Source organism: Myotis daubentonii, chromosome 14, assembly GCF_963259705.1.
Source record: "Myotis daubentonii chromosome 14, mMyoDau2.1, whole genome shotgun sequence".
NCBI lineage: Eukaryota > Metazoa > Chordata > Mammalia > Chiroptera > Vespertilionidae > Myotis > Myotis daubentonii.
In genome coordinates, this window is record NC_081853.1 from 50,592,611 (window position 1) to 50,615,496 (window position 22,886).

Sequence of the window (22,886 nt, forward strand, 5' to 3'; positions counted from 1 at the left end):
CCAGAATTATCTGTAACAAGCCTCCCAGGTGGTTCTGATGCTCAGTCAAATTTGAGAAATACTGAGAAAGCCTATTATATTAGAACTATAATAAGTGAAATTAAAAATTTAAACAAATAGTATGAGAGACTGTTTAAAAGGCCTTAAATCTTGAAATTTATCCTATTGATGAAGTCTTTACCATAGGTGATATTTCTAATATAGTGTTAAGAGTTAACAGCCAGGAAGCACATCTTGTGATGAAAGGCCAAGATACAGTGGCCTGTGAGATCTGAGTACCCTTAAGAAAATTGCTTCACCTTCTGTAAACTGCTAAGAACAGTGGGTTCTGTTACCTGCAGGATCTGTTTTGCTGAGAAAAAGGTGAGTTTGGGCCTAATCTTCCTTGTGACCTGGCCCCATTGCTCCTTATGAATGGGTCTTATGACTAGGGCTAGACAAGTAGGCCAATAATGTGATTCCAGAGTGGAGACAGAGATAGAAGAGAAGCTTAGAATTATCTTGTGCCCAAAAGAAAGATGGTGCCCTAGCTGGTTTGGCTTAGTGGATAGAGTGTCAGCCTGTGGACTGAAAGGTCCCAGGTTTGATTCTGGCCAAGGGCACATGCCCGGGTTGTGGGCTCGATTCCCAGTAGGGGGCGTGCAGGAGGCAGCCGATCAATGATTCTCATTGATGTTTCTATCTCTCTTTCTCCCTCCCTCTCTGAAATCAATAAATATATATTTTTTTAAAAAGTAAGATGGTGCGCAAAGAATAATGGGCACATGTTAAAAGGACATAAGTGGAGGAGGAGGGATAGGTCTTTCTGGTAGGACATTAATTACCAATGGCCAGATCTGGAACTATCTAAAGAGAAAATAAATGATAGTAGATTGCAGCTCAGAATAAAAATTCTTATGGCTATAAATAAACTATTGAATAAGTGAGGGAGTAGAAGGAATGATGGAATTAGAGAATCACCATTTGGCCAATTGCACAGTAATAAGTTACAGTGGGCTGGATGGCAGCCTCCAAAGAGATAGGGCCTACTCCCTGGAACCAGTGGATGTTATCTTCCATGTGACTAAGTCTCTCAAGATAGAAAGATTATCTAAAAGCCATCGGGTAGAGGGTGATTAGATAAAGGTATGTGAAGACAGAGGCAGATAATTGGAATGAAGTAGCTACAAGCCAAAGAATGCCAGCAATCAGGAAGCTGGAAGAAGGGACAGAAAGTATCTCTCCTCGATATACTTATTAATTACAAAAGGAAACTTAGAAGAAACCAGAGAGCTCCCGCCTTATCTGAATGAACAAAGGTGCCATTACCAGTAATAAGTCGTATGGGCATCATGACCCGATATGATGCACTGAGAAGGGCACATCACTTCCAAAGGCCAAGATCTTTCCAGGGCTCATCAAGGGCAACCCATGTTCAGTACTGAAGTGTTCAAAATCCTTGGACGTGGCAATGACACAGGAATGTCAAGAATGTTCATAAGAAAAAATACACTATAAGAACTACAAAACTAATACTGAACTTGGCTTGTTTTTAATAGCCACATTTATAAACTTTTGGAACATCTATAACTAAAAACCAATTAATGGCAGTTTCTTATTATACACAGCCCATTTCATTCTCAAGACAACCCTAGCAAGTATCCTCATTATTCTTTGAGTAGATGGGTGGGGAAAACTGAGGCTCAGGGAGGATAAGGTCATATAAGCAGAAAGTGGCAGAGAAGGTATCAAACAAGGCTAACTGGTAGTCAATTTTCTTAACTTTTAGGACACTGCCTCTTGCTCAACATACAAAATATTCATTCCAGCTCCTAAGAATTTAGGGGAAAATAAAGTTTTCACACGTCTTTCCACACTGGTTATATCCAAGTTTTATTCTCCAGCATGAAGCTTCTGATGTCGAACAAATGCTGAACTGTGCCTAAAGGATTTCCCACATTCAATACATTCATAAGGCCTTTCTCCAGTATGAATTCTGTAGTGTTCACTAAGGTGTGCTTACTTGCGGAAAGGTTTTTCCTTCCTTTTCCCCCAGGAAGTGAAAATGGAATCTTCTCTAATCCCGAGGATTAAAAACAAGAGTTGTGCCCATTCCATTTTAGAAAGTGTTTATAAAATACTTTAAGACACCTTTCACCCTTGTTTTACCATTTCGTCCTCAAGAAAACTCTCCTAATCCTCTCTAATCTCCACTCAGGACTCCAAAAATAGGACTGTATAAATATTATGCTAAATACCTATATAATCAAGAATTTCCTAAAGTTTCTGATGGGCAAAGATTGATTAAAATACATTAATCTGCCCTAGTTGGTTTGGCTCAGTGGATAGAGCGCTGGCCTTCGGACTGGGGTCCTGGGTTCGATTCCAGTCAAGGGCATATGCTGGGGTTGCAGTAGTGGGCATGCAGGATGCAGCCGATCAATGATTCTCTCTTCACTGATGTTTCTCTCTTTCCCTCTCCCTTCCTCTCTGAAATCAACAAAAATATTTTTTAAAAAAACAAAAACATTAATCTAACAAAATAATAGTATTTATTGAACTTAATATGCGCCAGCAATGAATTCTACAGTGTTAGTTTTCATTTGCAAAGTATAAATATAATGACATTTGCTTTCTATCAACTATACATATTTTTATGAGCATAGGGTTATTTTGCCCATAAGGTATTATTTTATTCAATTATAAAAAATTGCCCTGTGCCAGGTTTTGAGAGCATATCTTCACAGCTGGAGAGAGAAGTGTATGTGATATCTCTCCCACATTCCCACTAATGGTAATTAATGGCTCAAACCAATGCTTACAAGGCAATTGCTCCTGAAAAGTCAATGCTGAGTTCCAGATAATCAACCATTTGAGAATCAACTTACTTTCATGGTTTTTATAGCCATATTTTAGAAACCGCATTATGCTACAGATTAGAGAAATGATTTCCTGTCAAAGGCTATCCTCACTTCATCTTCCAGAGCTGAATTTCTGGGTAGCAGTTAAGAACATAAAAAGGGCCCTAACCGGTTTGGCTCAGTGGACAGAGCGTCGGCCTGCAGACTGAAAGGTCCCAGGTTCGATTCCGATCAAGGGCATGTACGTTGGTTGCGAGCACATCCCCAGTAGGATGTGTGCAGGAGGCAGCTCATCGATGTTTCTAACTCTCTATATCTCTACCTTCCTCTCTGTACAAAATCAATAAAATATATATTTTTTAAAAGAACATGAAAACGGGGTTAGAGGGGAAAGCGGTCCTAATATATGGTGACAGGAGATTTGGCTTTGGGTAGTGAACACATGGTGCAATATACAGATCTTGTAACACAGAAACCTAAACCTGAAACCTATATGTTCATGTTGACCAATGTCACCCCAATAAATTTAATAAACATGTAAAGGACTGAGGAATGAGAGAAAAACATGCTCTATCTCTCAGAATAAAATACCATCAGTCAGAGGTAACCTGTGATATTTTTATTTTCAGGAATTTAAAAAAGGTCATCTCTCAAACTCTTTCCCAATGTAGCTCATGAAAAGTATTTCCCTAGATCAGTGATGGCGAACCTTTTGAGCTCAGCATGTCAGCATTTTGAAAAACCCTATCTTAACTCTGGTGCCATGTCACATATAGAAATTTTTTTTATATTTGCAACCATAGTAAAACAAAGACTTATATTTTTGATATTTATTTTATATATTTAAATGACATTTAAAAAAGAAAAATCAACCAAAAAAATGAGTTCGCGTGTCACCTCTGACACGCAGATCATAGGTTCGCCATCACTGCCCTAGATACTCCTAATCTGTACCTAAGGGTAAATATCCAGGACAACATATGCCCAATAAAATTAGAAACACCTGGTATCTAACAAATCTGTATTATACCACCAGTGGCATAATTACATGAAACCCAGCCCTCCCAACTAGTGACCAACACTTTCATTAGGTCTGGTGCAGCATCCCCAATTCCAGCCAATCTAAAAGTCTGTCTTCCTTCTTCACTAACGCTTTCTTATCCTTAAAGGCAAACAAACTGAATTGAATCCCACTTGGTTTAGACAGTTAATCTTAGTGGGTTCCTCTCCGATTCCCTGTGAACCAGTAACCCAGCCACATTTATAAGCTCAAGAGAAAGGTGTACACCTCTGTCTAGGCCGGTGGTATGCTGATGGCTTGCTCAGGCATAAGCAGGTTTCCTGCTCTGTGGCTTATGATCACTAGCCAAGCACAGGCCATTTCCATCCTGGATAAGCTACTGTTCCTCTCGAACAGAGGTTGGGCCTTCCTCCCCATGGCCTTCCCAGAAATGGCATTCAAGAAAAGTCTCTCTTGACCTATTTCTTTCTTCAGCTTAATAGGATCAGGAAAGATCTCCCTCATTCTGATAAAAGCCTTCTTTACCAACGTATATGTTGAGATCACCCGTTCTTGGTCCATATCTCATTGGTAAATGAATATGGACCATCTTTCACTTGTTTCTGTCTCCCCTTTATGGGACCACTTCCACAGGCTGAGCAGCTTCCCTCACAGTAACAGGGTCAGAGCTGCCTCAGAAATCTAGAGGCTACTTAGCACTACCTCAAACTGCTGCCACTTTCAAAATGACAGTGTCTGGAAAAGCATCTAAGCCAACTGATAAGTGAAAATACATGATAATTTGGGAAGCTAGGTGAGTGTAGTAAGGGAAAGACAAACACTAACTTAATGGCACCTCAAGGTATGAGAGTCACATGAGAAGAGAGGAGTGGCAAGCAGCAAGGATTTATCTGAAAAGCAGGAACTTCCTTTCTACCCTGTACTCCCAGATGCCCACCTGGAGTAGGCTCTGCATTCTCCAAGCCCCCACATATATTTCTGGAAATACTCTTATGAGGGCAACATTTAAGGCTACTTCATCCTTCTTTCCAGGAACTATACCTGCCCCCACTCCTCAGCCAGATTCCTAGCCACTATTTCTTGAGAAACTGCCATTACCTAATGCCAGGTTCATTCACCACTGTGAAGTTTCTGATGTCTGAAAAGCACTGAACTATGTCTGAAGAATTTTCCACATTCAATGCATTCATAAGGCTTCTCACCAGTGTGAATCCTGTAATGTTCGCTAAGGTGTGCATACTTGCGGAAGGTTTTCTCACACTCACTACATTTAAAGAGCTTCTCACCAGTGTGAGTTCTATGATGTTCAGTAAGAGATGAGCTATGAGCAAAGGCTTTCCCACATTCTTTACATTTATAGGGCTTCTCTCCAGTGTGAATTCTCATGTGCTGAGTGAGGCAGGTATTCTGATTGAAGCCTTTCCCACATTCATTGCATTTATAAGGTTTTTCTCCAGTGTGACTTCTCTGATGCCGAATAAGACAAATGCTCTGAATGAAAGCTTTACCACATTCACTGCATTTGTAGGGTCTCTCCCCTGTGTGAATTCTCTGATGTTTCGTGAGTGGGGTACTCTGAGTAAAAGCTTTGCCACATTCTTTACATTTATAAGGTTTCTCTCCAGTATGAATTCGCAGGTGTTTAATAAGGGATGGACTCTGACAAAAAGCTTTTCCACATTCCTTACACTTATAGGGTTTCTCTCCAGTATGAATTCTCTGATGCTGAGAAAGATTTGCCTTTGTTTGAAAAGTTTTCCCACAATCATCACATTTATGGGGTTTTTCCCCCGTGTGAATTCTCTGATGTTGTATAAGGTTTGAGTGTTTACGAAAAGAAGAGCCACATTCATTGCATGAGTAAGGTTTCTCACCAGTGTGGATTCTCTGATGATGAATGAGGTGTGTATTCTGATTGAATGCCTTCCCACACCTATTACATTTGTAAGGTTTCTCTCCAGTGTGAATTCTCTGATGTTCAGCGAGATGTGAATGATTGCGGAAGGAATTTCCACATTCATTACATTTATAAGGTTTCTCTCCAGTGTGGATTCTTTGATGCTGAGTAAGAAATGATTGACAACGAAATGTTTTCCCACATTGCTCACATCTGTATGGTTTCTCTTCAGTGTGAATTCTTTGATGCTGGACAAGGAATGAACTACAACTAAAGGCTTTCCCACATTCCTCACATACATAGGGTCTCTCTCCAGTATGAGTTACCTGATGTTGAGTAAGGGATGAGCTCTGAGTAAATGTTTTTCCACATTCGTTACATTTCCAAGACTTTTTCCGAATGGAGAGGGTTGAGCATTTACTTTGATTTGAAATCTCATTGGTGTGTGTGCTACTTGTCTCCCACTGATGTAGACTATCTTCTGTAGAAACCCTGAGATGAGTAACAAGGCTTGAGGTCAAAAGCAAACTCGTCTCAAAATTATATTCTTGGCTCATCATTTTAGGAAGTGCTTCCTTTCGGATGAAAGTTATTCCCCCAAAACCTCCTTCCTGGAAAAAGCATGACCTGGGCACCTCTTCAGGAGAGTTTTCCTTCATGCTCTCACATGCATATTTTTTTCAAATGTGGAATCCCGGGATTCATCCTCTTGGAGCCTGTTTCCTACTGTCCCCGGTGACTCAATTTCAGAGACATCCTGCTCTGGAGCAGACTTGTTCACCCAACCTGAAAGAAACCATCAGAATCAATCTCTCTTATACATGGCAAAGTGAAGACCCTTGAAGTTCTGGGACCTAACTTTGCAGGTCTCAGTAAAAAGCAAGTGGGACAACTAATTCAAAGTTGCAAGTGGTAGAAGAGATCTATATCAGGAGAAGGTGATCACCATTAATTAGGAATTCCATGGAAAGGGCAGCTACAGACACCCAGAGAGTGAGAGAACCAGAGGCAATGGAGATAAGGGGAAAATAACAACAACAAGCTAATGATTAGGGCAAGACAGGAAACATGGATGTTTTATATCTAAATAATGGAGGATAGTGGGAGAATGTAAAATGGCAAATCCTGGCAATGAAAGAGATAAAATGAGTACAGGGGAAAAGTTGTCCCCAAGAGATACCCAGTTCTACCCCCAACGACCCTAAAGAGATGACAGTTTTATCGCCTGAGCTTCATTCACTTTCTCTTGTAAAATTTCCAAAGCCCTGCTTCTTCTCCCACTGGTTGTACCTTGCTAACTCACCTGGAAAAATCTCTCTTCCAATCTCTCTTTTCAGCTCCTTGCATATTCAACATCCACAAATCTTCTCCTTGCTTTAATTATAAAACACTTCAAGGTTGGAAAACTGGGAGCCCTGCTCACAGGGAAACAGGTAGAGATGGGATTCACTGTCCCAGTAGACAAAAATGAGAAAGAGCTGTTGCCTAGGGAGACTAAATGACTCACACAAAACTTGTCAGGTGAGCAATGTGACTGCATCAACAAAAATCAGGGTTGGCCTATAGCATTCTAGGTTCACAAACTCCATCTGTCAATTCTCCAAGAAGTGATAGCTAGACAGAATGATATTATAACAAACACTCAAGTAACTGATGAATAATTAAGAATATTATTTATAAAGATAATTAAGAAGTGGACAGAAATATTCAAGTTAATACGTATCTGCTGTCCATTATACAATAATTTGTATGAAAAGTCAATTAATAAATTGAGAAGTTGTATGGGAGTCACAACAGGCCAATGCATTAGTCTGATCCAGCCCTGCCGGGGTAGCTCAGCAATTGAGCATTGACCTCTGAACCAGGAGGTCATGGTTTGACTCCTGGTCAGGGCAATCTCTCCCTCCCTTTGTGAAATGAATAAAAGATATATATTTTTAAAGGCTTCAGTTTAAATAAAACACTTTGTAAAGTAATTTTTTTACTTATAAAAGAGTTGAAAAAATAAAAGTAATTTCTGGTGTTTGGAATGTCAAAATTCCAAAAGCTTATCCAAAAATGTCTCTTCATATTCTTCATATAACCTTGACATGAGAAGTAGAATTGGCAGCAGCATTTCAAGGAAAACAGAGACTTTTTTTTTATATACCATAATTGAAAGCTCAGAGGCATGAAAAAATAGACTGTGCCTGGTGAAGTACGTAATCAGGCTGGTCCTGTGGACTTCTCAGGACTGCAACCGAGATACATGTCCTTGACCCGAATCGAACCTGAGACCTTTCATTCAGCCCATGGGTTAACACTCTATCCCCTGAGCCAAACCAGCAAGGTTGAAGAATCAATTTTTATTTTAAATTGAAATGTTTTTAATGCTAAAACTTAAGTCCAGTAAAGGTGCAGGGGAAGGAAGTTTCTCACACATTACCGGTGGGAATGTAAACTGGTACCATCTTTCTAGAGGTATTTGGGCAGTAAGTATCAGATCTTAAAGTTGTAGATTCATTTGCATTTGTGACACAGTGATCACCATTTTGTGGGTGTATGAACTAAGATGAGAATACTCATTATGAGTATACAACACCTGCAGTGTATCTCAGAAGATGCTCAAAGTCATGGGTATATGTAATAAAAATGCCTATATTGTTTGGCCCACTAATTCCACTATTAGAGCATTCTCATAGAAAAGTAACTTTCCAGAGAGGAAAATGACTGAATCCTTTCATTAACTGCTAAAAAGAAGAAAAAAGCCCTGCAATGTTGTAGGAAACACAATTTTCTATTGATGAGACACCGAGGCTTAGCAAATTATAGTATTTCCACTTGGTAGAAATTATATAGGCATTAAGATTAAAGTAAAATATAAAAATACATGACCAATTGGAAAAATACTTACGGAAAAAAGCAGGATATTAAAATTTCAAGTACAACATAACATCCTATATGTTAAAATATACATATGCCTAAGACCAAGAAGGAAAATTAATCTTCAATCACTATAATAATATAGTAAATTATGAATGATTTTTCCCTCTAGTTCCCAAATTTCTTCAATTATCACATTTTGTCTTATTTTTTAAAAACTAACTTAAATCTCTAACTATGTATCACACTGTTAACCATGATCATCTCTGAGGAATAAGATTATGGTAAAATTTTGCTTTAAGGCCTATCTTTTTGCAATACTTGAAAGTATTCCAACCAAATAAACAACTCTTCTAATGAGAAGAAAAGTGAAAAATATAATCAGAGAAAAGCAGAAAGATTTATGTACAAAGATCATCCTCTTACTATTATTGTAAAAAGAAAAAAAAAAGGCAAAAAACACCGAAGTCATATAAATATGACATATTTTGGAACTATTAAAAATCATGTTTTCAAAGACAATTCATGAGAAAATACAATATATTAGAATAGGATACAAACAGTAAAACAAAAAATATGTACACATATACCAACATTAGTAAGCATTCAATAAACAGAAACTATTATTAATACACAGATATTTACAAACACACACACAAAGGACGGAAGAAAACCCCTCAAATGCTAACACACCGATCTCTAGGACATTTAATAGGTTACTTTGTCCTTTACACTCTCTTATATATTTCACTTTCCCTACAATAAACATGCATTACTTTTATAGTCAGAGAAATCATTCTTTTGAAAATGACAGATCTCACCATAAAATAAAAACAAAAGATAGATCAAATGGATATGGCTTTGGCCTCCCATTCAGAGTAAGATTAAAGTGAATTGGATTAGGAGTCAGGAAACTTTGCTATGTCATAGCCCATGTAATTGGGCCTACACGATAGGCTATTTAACTGAAAAAAGTGACAAATTAGATAATGTACATGAGTTCTTCTAGCTCTAACATTCTGTAAATCCTAGATAAATGACTTAATTAATGTAAAACATTTATGGCGATCTGCCACAATATAAGCACGCAACAGGAGTTAAGAGTTATTATGTTTGATCCTAAGGCCTAAGGAGAAGAAAGCTTGGAGACAATACTCCCTTCTCCAACTGTGGATCATAGTAGCTGTCAGCAGTTTGTTTCTGTCAAACTGCAAACTTTTTTCTGTAAAGGGCTATAAAGTACGTATTTCAGTCTTCCTGTTTAGGTTATATGGCCTCACTCTCTGTCACCATTCAACTTTGCCTTTACAGTCAAAACTGAACTAGAAATATGTAAACAAATGAACTTACCTGTTTTAATAAATCATTTTTAGCCCTGGCCAGTGTGACTCAGTGGCTAGAGCGTCGGCCTGTGCACCATCAAGGGTACTATCTTGGTTGCAAGTTGATCCTCAGCCCCAGTTACGGAAGGCAACCAATCAATGTCTCTCTCTGGTGAGGATTTAAAAATATTTTTTTTCATTTTTTATTTTATTTTTTTACAAAAACATGAACCACAGATTACCTACTCCCTTGTGGATAAATTCCCCAGAAAGGTGTTTCCACAAATGCCTAGTGTGGAATAATCTGAGTGTTGGTGATTTTAAGATGCTAAAAAGACTCTGTTTGAATCCAGACTTGGGGTTAGATGGGTATTATACTGAAAGGTAAAAGGAAAGAAGCTTTAAATAGTTTCACCCTGTTAAAAGTAATTGGGAAGCTACAGGACTGTAAAACACAGCAGGACTCTGAGAGGCAATACTGGAGAGGACTCTGCTGGCATTCATGGAGTGATACCTTGACTTCGACTTTTGAACACTCTGCCGGGTGTGCTCTGCCTTTGCTGCTGCAGGCACAGAGAACCCAAGTCAGATATCATGTCACCGAGTCTAAGACACCTGACTGTTCCTAATAAAATGAAAAATCACTACCAACTAAACTATGGTATAAGTACAGACGGTAAAAAATAATGAAGTACAGATGGTGAGGCTCATTCTGATATTATAAATATTAAAATGTTGGAGGAAACAGTAATTTGGTTGTGGGCTTCACCCCCTACCTTGCAAGCTTTCTCCCCACTGCCATCTCTTCATCCCCTCAATAATTAGCTGAAGTGTTCTGGGCAAGCCAGGTAGCTTTTTTCAAGAATTTGAAACCACAATTCTTTCACTAAGATCACACTTACATGTACTCTTCTCTGAAGCCCTTCTTGAATTGGTCAGTTGGCCAAGTACCATTCACCTAGGCTGCAGTTGCACAATGGATTTATCTCTGCTGCAGCTTTCGGGCACTTACTAGCAACTTATCTATTCTCTGTACCTCAATTTCCTTTCAAAACTACAGATAATAAGTTACTGAGAAGGTTAAATAAATTAGCACAACTGCTTCCAACAGTGTCACACACACACACACACACACACACTTCCAGACCGGAAGTATCTTCTCATTTGGCAGGCGCCAACGTCACTCATTCCGTGACCTGAATTCTGCGTAATATTTGGCAATAAACAGTAAAATTTTGATGGAAGACATTGACGTCTGCATACATGCTGTAACATACAATCTGTCAACTGAGCCTTGGAAAGAAAGGAAGGCAAGGATTACTAGACAGTCTAACTTTAGAGATCAACCAACAGCCTCTGTATCCCCACGAATTACATAACCAAGGTCTCGACACCCTCCACCGCGTGGGCTTAGCAGTATCTGCCGTCTCCTATTCCACGGTCCCTACAAAGCTTCTGAGCTGCAGGACTGACTGGGGGAGTCGGTGGTAGCCAGACCCAGACCCGGGGTTTCGTTTCCGACCATTTACCTATCATTCAATCACCTGTTCGTTCATTCCATCTTCTCAAGCGACTCCTCTGGGCTGGTCCCGGGGCCTGAGCTGGGGCCCCGTGAGAGCAGCGCTGAGGCCGCCGGGAGAACGAGGCCGGCGCAGGCAGCAATGCCGGGAGAAGTGGAGGACGAGGCCGGGGCAGGCTTTCTCTATAACCTCCGGCCCTCCGCCGCGCTGACACCCCTCCCTCGGCCCGCCCGCTCACCGTGATCCCGGAGTTGCCCCGGGGCGGTTACTGCGGTACCAGCAAAGCGCGGAGAAACCTGCCCCGGCCGGAAGTGCAGTGGCGCGGCAGGAAGTGCGTCACCAGCGGCCCGGACACCCTCCCCCTCGCGCATCTCCAGGATGCTTCTCTAGGAAGCAGGAGGAGCATCTATCTCCCCAAGAGCCTTAAAGAAGGGAATTCGGCCCTGGCTGGTTTGGCTCGGTGGATAGAGCGTCTGCCTGCAGACTGAAGGGTCTCAGGTTCGATTCCGGCCGGGGGCACATGCCCGGGTTGTGGGCTCCATCCTCAGTGGGGGGCGTGCGGTAGGCAGCCATTCAATGATTCTCTCTCAACATTGATGTTCCTCTCCCTTTTCCTTCCTCTCTGAAATATGTAAAAATGTATTAAAAAATAAAATTCATTAAAAAAATTCCGCCCTAACCAGTTTGGCTCAGTGGATAGAGCATCGGCCTGCGGACTCAAGGGTCCCAGGTTCGATTCTGGTCAAGGGCATGTACCTTGGTTGGGGGCACATCCCCAGTAGGGGGTGTGCAGGAAGCAGCTGATTGATGTTTCTAACTCTCTATTCCTCTCCCTTCCTCTCTATAAAAAAATAAAATATATTTTTAAAAAAATTTCTGACCTGGTTTCCCTCTGGCTGCATCCTGATATCCCAGAAATACTACATTGTCCCGGAACGCAGTGATGACCTCGTCCCTCATTAAACTGTAGATGGGGCATTAAGGTGGGAAAGGGTGCTGGGTAGGAGTCACAATGGACTGTCTCTGTAAGGGACTAGTAGATCCCACCTGCTAAAAGCCCCTGACAAAGAACCTTGAATGATCTACATTTTAGTTAGAATAATGGACAAGTTTCCCAATCTAGGCCCCCACACACTGAAGTGTTACCTGAAGGGACAGTAAACACCGTTCACCATCCCACCCCAGCCTCTGGCAGCCACTCCAGCCCGGACAGCTGTTGGGTTCAGGGGCCATCCAACTGCTCCTGCCAGACTCTTACCTCCTGAGAAATCCCCTCACAGCTGCTCTGGCCTCAGGGTCACAGAACCATCTGGCTCCTCCCTTAGCAGTGGCTCCTTGGACTTCATTCTAAACATTTCTACCTTGGTTGACCCGAGTTATGGCTTCACATCTTCCCTCTCTGACCTGTTCCCATCCCCTCATCAGCCAAGGCCTCTGCTTATTACTCTCGAAGTTTTGGGTGAATATGTAACTCTCCCAGCAGTGGTGACGGATTCAGCCCAGTTCCTGGGGAAGGACTGTGCTAGACTGAGGCCTTTGCTGGCTTCAGTCTCTGCCCAGTTCAGGGCCCACCACCACCAGGGGACAAAAAGGAATGGCTGTTCACAGAGTCTTCCGTCCACATCTATGCCAGGAACTGTACCCCCTGATCAACTGTGAAAGTAAAAATGTCTTTCCAATCAACTAAGGCTTCGCTTTCTTTTACCCATTCCGACCCTGTCCTCCAGGAGAAATATGGCAGGTCTGTGCAACTAGGCAGCCTTTCAATGGTTACAAAGACACTTCAAATCCACTTCATCCCAAGCTTAAACCCGAGTGGAGGTCGGGGAAGGGAGAACTGTTGTGCAAAAGGGTTAGGGATCTGTCCTGGGCTGTTGATGAGTGAGGGGCAGGGCCAGCCTAGAATGCTTCTTCCCCACCACGAGGTCTGAGAGACTCATCTTGTCCCAAAACATGGCCTGGTTTATGCCCCATCCACCCAATGCGAGATAAATCAGCTGGGCAGGAACGGAGGGTCTCAGGGTCTTGGAAGCCACCCAAGCATGGTCTGATCCTCTCCTTTTCAACCCCTTCTGCTCCAAACACACACACTCTGATTCCTTTCCCTGCCATGTCTCCACTCTTCCCCTTCCCCATTGCCTATATTTCCCTTGCAGGCCTTGGCCTCATCCCAAACACTCCCCTCACTCCCCATCCTTGTTGCAGCCTCCTCCTTCCCCTCACTGACCTCAGGCTACAGCCTCTTTGTTTTCCCTCCCAAAGCTTGACTACAGCATCATCCTCCCTACCCCTCCACCCCCACACCCCTCAGCACACCTTTGCCCCTCAGGATCTTCCCTTTTCCTCCACCAGCTGCCCTCTCCCCGGCCATCCCAATCCCCGCCCCATCCCTAGCTCACCAAATGAGGAGATGGGCTCAGTGAACCTGCCAGGGCCCTGGCTGCAGGCTGTTGCTGGGCAGCTCTAGGGAGGTGTCTTCATCTGAGTTCCTCCCACTGAACCAAGAAGAAAAGGGGCAGGGGTGGGGCCAAGACCCAAAGAGGTCCTTACTCCAAAATGAACTTCAAATGGACCCATCTCAAAGCAGACTAGTCAAAGGGTTATGCCATGGGAACTTGTATAGTCTTGAAGATGGGAAGTCTTTGATTTGACACTAAACGGTAAATATTAAGGTAAAATATTTGCAACACATATGGCAGATAAAAGAGTAATTTCTTTACTATAGTTTGTACAAATCATTTCTTAAACAGATCAACAACCCAACAGAAACTGTGAAAAAACATGAACAAGCAATGCAAATTCAAAAAGAAAATATACATGGCTTTTAAGCACGAGACACGATAGCCAGTTTCACTCATAAATGAACGTAAAACGTGAGAGCATTTTTCATTTATCAGATCAGAAGTCCAAACAATAGTTTTACAGAGGATTCAGGGAAATGGGCATTTTCATACACATACTGGGAACCACAGTTGCAATTTCTATTAAAATATCAAATGCCCTTACCCTTTATCAATTTATCCTGCAAAGTGGCACACATACCAAAGGAGAGTGTGCCGGGGTATTCAGCATGTTGTTGTTGTCATAGGAAAAGACAGGAAAGAAACTGCATGTCCACCAACAGGGCACTCGCTACATGAATCACAGCACATCCACACAATGGAAGGTCACACAGCAGTGAAAAAAAGCATGAGGTAGATCTTATATAGGCTAATATAGAAACATCTCCAAGACATATGAAAAAGCAAGGTATAGGCAATGTGCATCATAAACTCCTGTGTGTAGGGAGGGGGTGTGATACAGAATATTGCAAATGCATGGACTATCTCTGGAAGAATCATCAATTTTTATTTTTATTTTTTACAGAAGTTATCTCTGGGCTGGGAGACTTACTCTTCACTGTTTGCTTTTGCACCACAACTTTAGATAAGGAGAGGGGTCCCTGGGGACACACTGAGGAAGTAACTTGGGAGAAAGGGGCTTTGGCTTCAGAGTTGTTCTCATCCTGACTGTGACTCCTGGCTCTGTAAATGGGATAAAAAGACTTCCCTCCTGAGGTGAGGGTTAAATGATAAAAGTCATATGGCATTTAGCATGGTGCCTAGCACACAGGAGCCCCTCAACTAATGGGGTGGTTACAACCTTGGGTTGCCTCCCTTGTCTCCTCCCAACATCATAGTTATCTTGGCCACTGTGAACACACAGGGTGGCCTCACTGAGGCCCAAGGAAGCCAGGGACGGTCAGGTCTGGGCAAGGCCCCATTTGTCACAGGTCACATCTCACCGGGATGTGGAGGCCTGGATTTCTGGCTTGGGAATTTTGCTTCTTACCCCTAAGGCCTACTCATTCCATCTGTCCTTGCTCTGACCCCCTGCCACTGACTAGGTCAGAATCCCATGGTCTCTTCTGGACTCTGACAAAAGCTGTCTGTGTGGTCTCCAGGATTTCCTTCACCAGCCAAGCCTCCACACTCTGCTGCTCCCTCTACATATTCCACACTCCATCAGAACATCTCACCACTCTGCACAAGCCGTGATCTTCCCCTTTTATTAATTCCCCCTTTCCTGATAAAAGATTCAGGCTCATTGTAAAAAATGTAGACAATACAGGAAAACTTAACCACTGTTAATACCCGATGTACTCATTTCCTTCAGATCTTTTCTATGTGTGTACAATTAAGAAAACTGGGTCTCAGTCCCAGCCAAGTAGCTCAGTTGGTTGGAGCATTGTCCCAATACACCAAGGCTATGGGTTCAATCCCATTAGGGCACATACAAGAAACAACCAATGAATACGTAAGTAAGTGGAACAACAAATTGATGTTTTGCTCTCTCTCCCTCTCTCTAAATTCAATAAATAAAAATTTTAAGAAACTGGGCTCTCTTTGAATTTTGTAGTTCTGCATAATTTAAATATTCTTTAAATTATGACTTTTAGTGGCTGCATAATTTAATCATTCTATTACTGGTCACTTTGGTTGTTTTCAATGTAAAATAATTGACAAATATATAAATCATTGTTACAATATTCACTTTCAGGATAACTTTCTGAAAGGGCACTACTGTATCAAAGCATAGCAACATTTTTTTTTAAATGGTTGAGCTTCGCCTAAAATGATCATGGGTTAAAATGGTTCAAAATGTATGAATAACGATGATGGGATAAGATAAGCAAATTTCTAGAAGATAGAAAATGGGTAGGTGATCAATGAGAAAGCTGGGTGGAGGGAATACCAGCTTGGGACACTTGCTGAGGGCAATACAACTGAAGGAGGTAACTGATCTACCCCGCCAACCGCCAGAGAGACTTAGGACTTGGAAACCCCAAGTACAGTGAAGGGTGGGAGGGAAGTGGGGCTGCAACTAAGTCTGTACTAAGCCTTGATACCCTTCCCTCCCACTCCTAGAGAAGCACTTACAGCATCCAATCTCCAGACAAAAACATCAGAGAATTTTTTGCTAAAGAAATGTAAGAGGCCCAGACAAAAGATCCCTTCGTTCTGGCATTTACAGGTTTCGGGAAACAACTTGCTCCCTACCAGTCATTTTAAAGGGAGCTAATCCCACTCCCACTGAGAGGTCTGGACTGGGCTTTCCATACGTACATACAAGTGCATCAGTAAAAATCATCATGTATTTGAGGAAAGTCTCCAATGAGTGAATAAGACAAAGAGACAAAAAGGATTCAGGCAGGGCATGAAGGGGGTGAGGTAATTCAGGTGACAAAAGAGGCTTTTTTTAAAAATATATTTTATTGATTTTTTACAGAGAGGAAGGGAGAGAGATAGAGAGTTAGAAACATCGATCAGCTGCCTCCTGCACACCCCCTACTGGAGATGAGCCTGCAACCCAGGTACATGCCCTTGACCGGAATCGAACCTGGGACCCTTCAGTCCACAGACCGATGCTTTATCCACTGAGCCAAACCGGTTTCGGCCAGAAGAGGCTTTTAAGAAAACTCCTGCCCTACCCGGTTTGGCTCACTGGATAGAGCGTTGGCCTGGGGACTGAAGAGTCCTGGGTTTGATTCTGGTCAGGGGCATGTACCTTGGTTGCAGGCTCATCTCCAGTAGGGGGTGTGCAGGAGGCAGCTGATCAATGTTTCTCTCTCATCGATGTTTCTAACTCTCTAACCCTCTCCCTTCCTCTCTGTAAAAAATCAATAAAATATATTTTTTTAAAAAAAGAAAGAAAACTCTTAATTAGAATACTCAGATTTGAGAGGCATCTCTAAAATGAGGATAGTATGCTACAAAAAGGAACAAACATGAAAAAACTTAAAAACTAAACTAATTACTGCAAAATTGAAAAAATCACTAGAAAGGGTGAAAAATAATCAAGGTACTCTACCAGAAAATGGCAAAAGACAAAGAAATAGAGATAATCGAGAAAGTAGTTAAGATTCAATCCAGAAAGTCCAACATTTGATTGACAGGAATTCAGGATTAACAGAAAGAGTAAAAATAGGAAAAAAATATATATGGAAAGGAGGAACTGCCAAATAACACAAGAAGAAAATTTCCAAGAGTAGAAGTACCTGAGTCACTAAATTGAGAAATTCCAGCAAGAACGTTAGGGAATTGAGTACACCCACGATAAAGTGGAGACTTTAAAAGCTTCCAGCCTTGGAGCGAGGGAACAGGTCACAATGTTGCAGATACTACTTACTGATTATCAAAGAAGTACGACTCAGACTGGATTCAGACATCCACAAACTCCTGAGGAAAATTTCAATCTAGAATTCCAGAGCCCGTCAAAATACCAATCAAGGTGAGGGCAGAGTTTGAGATATGGCTATGGTACTGGCCTCCCATTCAGAGTAAGATTAAAGTGGTGAGGGCAGAGTTTGAGATAGTTCTTACATTTATAGGGTTTCTCTCCAGTATGAATTCCACAATTTTGCCTCTTTCTTGACAAGTGACTTGAGGATGTGCTTTAGTAAAATGGGGGAGTAAGGGAAGAAAGAGGAAGAGATGGAATTCAGGACACAACAGAGCTCTGTGTATCAACAGAACTGAAGGCAGAAAGACCATCAAGGATGGACAAGAGTAGGAGGCTACAGGTATCAGGAAGGCAAATACACGGGAAAAAGGGGACTTAACAGAGTAACTGGATGGAGAAGCTGAAAAAACACTGATGCACTAAAAGCAACCAATACAAGCAGGAAAGAAGGCAACTAGAAACTTCCGTGAAAACAAAAGGCTGTTCCAAAATGGAAATATAACCAGAGTAAGCTACTCAATCTGCAGTGAACAACATGTACACAGTCATGATTCATACTGCTTATTTTCAACTTCTAAAACAAATCAAAAAGCATAGAAAAAAGACTAACTATGGTTCCAGAACAGAATTCAAGAGCTTTCAGACGTGACATTGTCAGAGGCAGAAACGTAGAAAAGGGAAGGAGAAAGGGACAGGGTGCATCCCACATCTTACAAAGTGGGAACTGAGATCATGTTTACAGTTAATACAATAAAAACGAAGTATGCAAATATAATAAATAACTCATTTTTTCCATTATAAAATTCTTGTTCCTTATAGGAAATATGTAAATTACTTAAAAAAAAAACTTTTAATCACCCATAATTCAATTCTTCACAGGACCTGGGTTTGAACCTCAACTTTGCAATTTACCATCTGTATGGCTGTGAACAAGTCACTTAACCACTTAAAAACTTTTCTTCTATTTCTTTTAGGTAATTTATCTATATGCTTTTTGCTAGTATATGTATCATTATATAAGAAATGTACTATGTACACAATTTTGAATACAGATTTTTTTCATTTCAAAGCATAAAGTAAAATTCTGGATACATATCATGTCATGCTCTTCTATATTTCTAAATATATTTCTAAACATGCCCTTCACCATAGGACGAGAGGTTTCCCAGAGATGGGACTTGAACCAAATCTTGAAAGAAACCTAAGTATGCTAAGTAGGCAGGGCTGGGCGGAGTGGTGGTGAGGTACTACAGGCACCGAGGACGGGGAGCAAAGGCACACAGAACAGCCAGCACATGCCTCCAGGCCGCAGTAAAAGGTGCACAGGAAGTAGAGGGTAGGGCAGAAAGAGACTATGAAGAGCTTAGTAACTATCACCTTAAGGGATCCAAACAGTTTCTCGCAAAAGATGTGAGAAGAGGGTTTGTTAGACCTGTTTGCTCTGGAACCCAAGGTCTAGGACCATGTTTGCTACAAAGACAGTAGATAATTTTGTATATGATACACAGGAAGCCAGGAATGCCTCCTGGAGTTCTAGTCTGGGTGCTGGACCATGCCACGATTTGCTAAGGGAGAGAAGCCAGAAGCAAAATTCAGCTACCTTCATTTTTTAAAATGTCACTGGCGATGAATGTGCATCCCCAGGTGAGACCTTAGGCCCTGGAGCAGTGGTTCTCAACCTTCTGGCCTTTAAATACAGTTCCTCATGTTGTGACCCAACCATAAAATTATTTTTTTTTTTAATATATTTTATTGATTTTTTACAGAGAGGAAGGGAGAGAGATAGAGAGTTAGAAACATCGATGAGAGAGAAACATCGATCAGCTGCCTCCTGCACATTCCCCACTGAGGAAGTGCCCGCAACCCAGGCACATGCCCTTGACCGGAATCGAACCTGGGACCCTTCAGTCCACAGGCCGACGCTCTATCCACTGAGCCAAACCGGTTTCAGCCATAAAATTATTTTTGTTGCTACTTCATAACTGTAATGTTGCTACTGTTATGAATCGTAATGTGAATATCTGATATGCAGGTTGGTCTTAGGCGACCCCTGTGAAAGGGTCATTTGACCGCCAAAGGGGTTGCGACCCACAGGTTGAGAACCACTGCTCTAGAGTATCCATGGATTGGCCTCAGGGAGCCTAAATGTCCCTGAAATGAGCACAAAACTGAATGTGCCATCTGCATGTTTCCAGAAGAGGATCCACAACCTCCATCAGAGTCCCAAAGGGGCTGTGACCTCAGAAAGGTCAGGCACACTGGATGGAGCAAGTGGAGAAGTGACAGACATGGGAGGACACCTGCCTCGGCAGGAAGAGATGGGCTCCAGATCACAGAGGAAGGATTAGCTTTGCCCAAGCACACTTCTGCCTGAGCCTGGAGAAATTCACAGCCAACTGTGTTTGCGTATGTGTGTGTTGATCAAGTCTCTCCCCTACACTCCCAAAGTACATCCAATCGCATTATCACTTTCACATCACCGCGCTCCACTTAATACACATGTGTTGGTCTCATTTAAGAATGAGGACAGGTTTCCCTGCTCCACCCTTAATGCCCATCACTAAGCCTGGCTCTTTGACAACTACAAGTCTGACAGCTCTTAATACAAAGAAAATGAGGCTTCAAAGCTCTCATCAACTTCTAGCCAGCCAAAGGAAAATGGAGAAAACCCCAAACGGAAGCCAGCTCTGCCAATGAGGATAGTCACTCCTTTCCCACCAAACTGTACAGAAAAAAGTGGGAGGCAATGTATTTTAGGGTTGGAATTGAATTGGGAGGAAGAGTTATTAGTTGGGGAAGAGTACCTGTCTAGTACTCAATCTACTAGGTTCACATGATTTGTGCAGGATTGGGGGTTCTGAACCTGGGTGCAGATCTGTGAAATCTCAGATCTGGAGATGAAATACAAGCAGAAATCTAAAAAGTCATATTGATAAATGAGGAACAGAAACACATGTAAAACCTAGTCTGCTCATATAAATATTTGATACATTCACTTAAAATACAAATAAAGTAAGTTAGGTCACAGAATTTTAACAAGGGTTAATAGAAGGACCCCAGGGCAGCCAATGGTTTTGCCGAAACCACTTAGAACACTGCATCTCCAGATCTTCCACCCCGCCTCCCACCGCATTGGATTACACACACCTTGGCCTGCAGGCTTCACTTGACTGCAGTGGGTCATTACCTTGGTTGCACAATGGGTCCCCTTCAGAGATTTCAAAATACGAGGCCTGGGAAACAGAAAATTTTTTAAAAGAGCCCTAAGTGATTCTGACATGTAGCCAAGGCTGAAAACTACTGCTTTACTGCAAGGTTTGGTCACCAATTCCCAAACGTAGCTTTATATCCCAACCACCTGGGTGGCTTTCTGAAACACCTATGAATGGAAATCTTAAGCCAGGAAATTATAATCATCCATGACTGAGTATTCAATTATGAGGATGAATATACAATGTGAAGCTAAAACAGTTTACCTGTCTTAATGCTTATAAATTCAAGGTGCTATCTTCCAGGAAAGTACACCATTGGCCTCTTGTGCTATCTTCAAGGTCAGAGACTTATCCCAAAACTTCACACTTGCTCTCCTCCTTTTCAGCTTCCTGATCATGGTCAGCAGAGACATGTGGTGTTATCGCTGGGTCTCTCCACCCCCAGACAGGGGAACACAGAAGCCACGATCAGGATAAGTGAGCATTTTTTATTCTTACTTTTAAATCCTACTGATTTCTTGTGTTTGTGTCCATATGACTTAGAGTGGCACTGGGAAAGGAAGTTGCATGTGCTTTGATGAGACTACGTTGGAAGGGAGAAAAAGAGGAGCTGAATAAGCTTTCTTGCATATGTCTCCTGTATTTGAAAGTGCCCTATAAACAACAAAGCCCCATGTTGATTAACATTCAGTCTTGCAGAAATGAGACAATAAACGTATGCACCAAACTGCTTACTACTAGGTGCAGCATTTATAAATGCTCTTACATGCTGAGAAGGGTGGTGGTGGACAGACCCAGAAATCAGGAGACTTAAATTCTAATCTGATTTGCTACTGGTCACACTGCCTAAGGCACACCCTGAAATCTGTCACCATCCCTACCTAAAAATAGACTACACACCCCTTTCTCAGGTTCTCCACAGATCTGGGTGGGGATTACAGGTGGTTGGACAAACAGCATGGCAGAACAAAGAGAATCTGGATTTAGGTCTTAGATTTGAACATTTGTCACTTGTTACGTGGCCTTGCTTTAAATGACCACTCACAGGTAAATGGGGCAAACCCCTCTTTCAGTGTTGTAAGGATTAAGGTAATGATCTATGTAAAAACATGAGATAAGTGCTGGGTTCATGTTATACATGAAGGTACACAAAGAATAAAATTCTATATAAATACAAGGCAATATTACATAACTCTAGTTATTGCATAGTTTTATAAATAATTTTCCAGGAGTAAAGGCTCAGTGGTAACAAAGGTACCTTACCTTAGCCAGTTTCTTCATCCTTCCAAGTTTTCATATTCCAATACCTTTGAACTTCTCCCCAAAAATTAAGACCTTAGGAATCCCACTCTGACCCTCCCTCTCCTTCCCTTTCCCTCTTTGGCCCTCTCAGAATTAGAAGGGCTCCATTTTTTCTTCTAAAGACCACAGAGAAAGTGAGAATGACACTGACTGAGCCAGTTGGCTGGGCCTGAGCAGTGAGCAGAGGAAACATGGGCAGGCCCTAGGCCAGCTTGTTCTTTGACTCCCCTACCTGGGATGGGGCCGTCAAGAGCAGCTCACTGAAATGGAATGCAGTGGGAGCTGTGGGTTCTTTGGAGAGCTGTTCATCTTAGCAAATGAGTACAGCCCAGCAGCATCTGTGGCCCGTGTGTAATCTCCATCAAACCTCAAGTGCTCGGCCATGCAGACTGGGGAAGGGTCAGAAGAGACTCACCAGAGCTTTCCCATCCAAGGTTCATGAGGTATAGAATGAGGGAAACAGCCGTTTTCCTGCTTCTGTCCATTTGAGGAGCAGTAGACAGTTAGTAGGTTTAAAAAATATATTTTTAATTACCTAGGGAATGGAAAGCTTATAAATATTCATAGGTGGGTTGTTGGTGAATTGCTACCCCAAGTGGTTTCCTTAACTAGTCACTGCTTAACCCCAAATGCTATGATACAAGGTTCAAAGCGCCAGAATTCCACCAGGCAGACCTATACCAATAAA

The 22,886-nt window shown here is 41.9% G+C and overlaps 1 protein-coding gene across 1 annotated transcript; it reads right to left on the bottom strand.

The window, feature by feature from the left end:
• Positions 1–2,463: 2,463 nt before the first annotated feature.
• ZNF502 (zinc finger protein 502) lies at positions 2,464–22,243 on the bottom strand. Its single transcript, XM_059664341.1, is given in 4 exon segments — positions 2,464–6,437; positions 6,440–6,544; positions 20,872–20,917; positions 22,160–22,243. Coding segments are annotated over 4 exon segments (1,635 nt in total). The 5' UTR covers positions 22,178–22,243; the 3' UTR covers positions 2,464–4,971.
• Between the last annotated feature and the right edge of the window lie 643 nt (positions 22,244–22,886).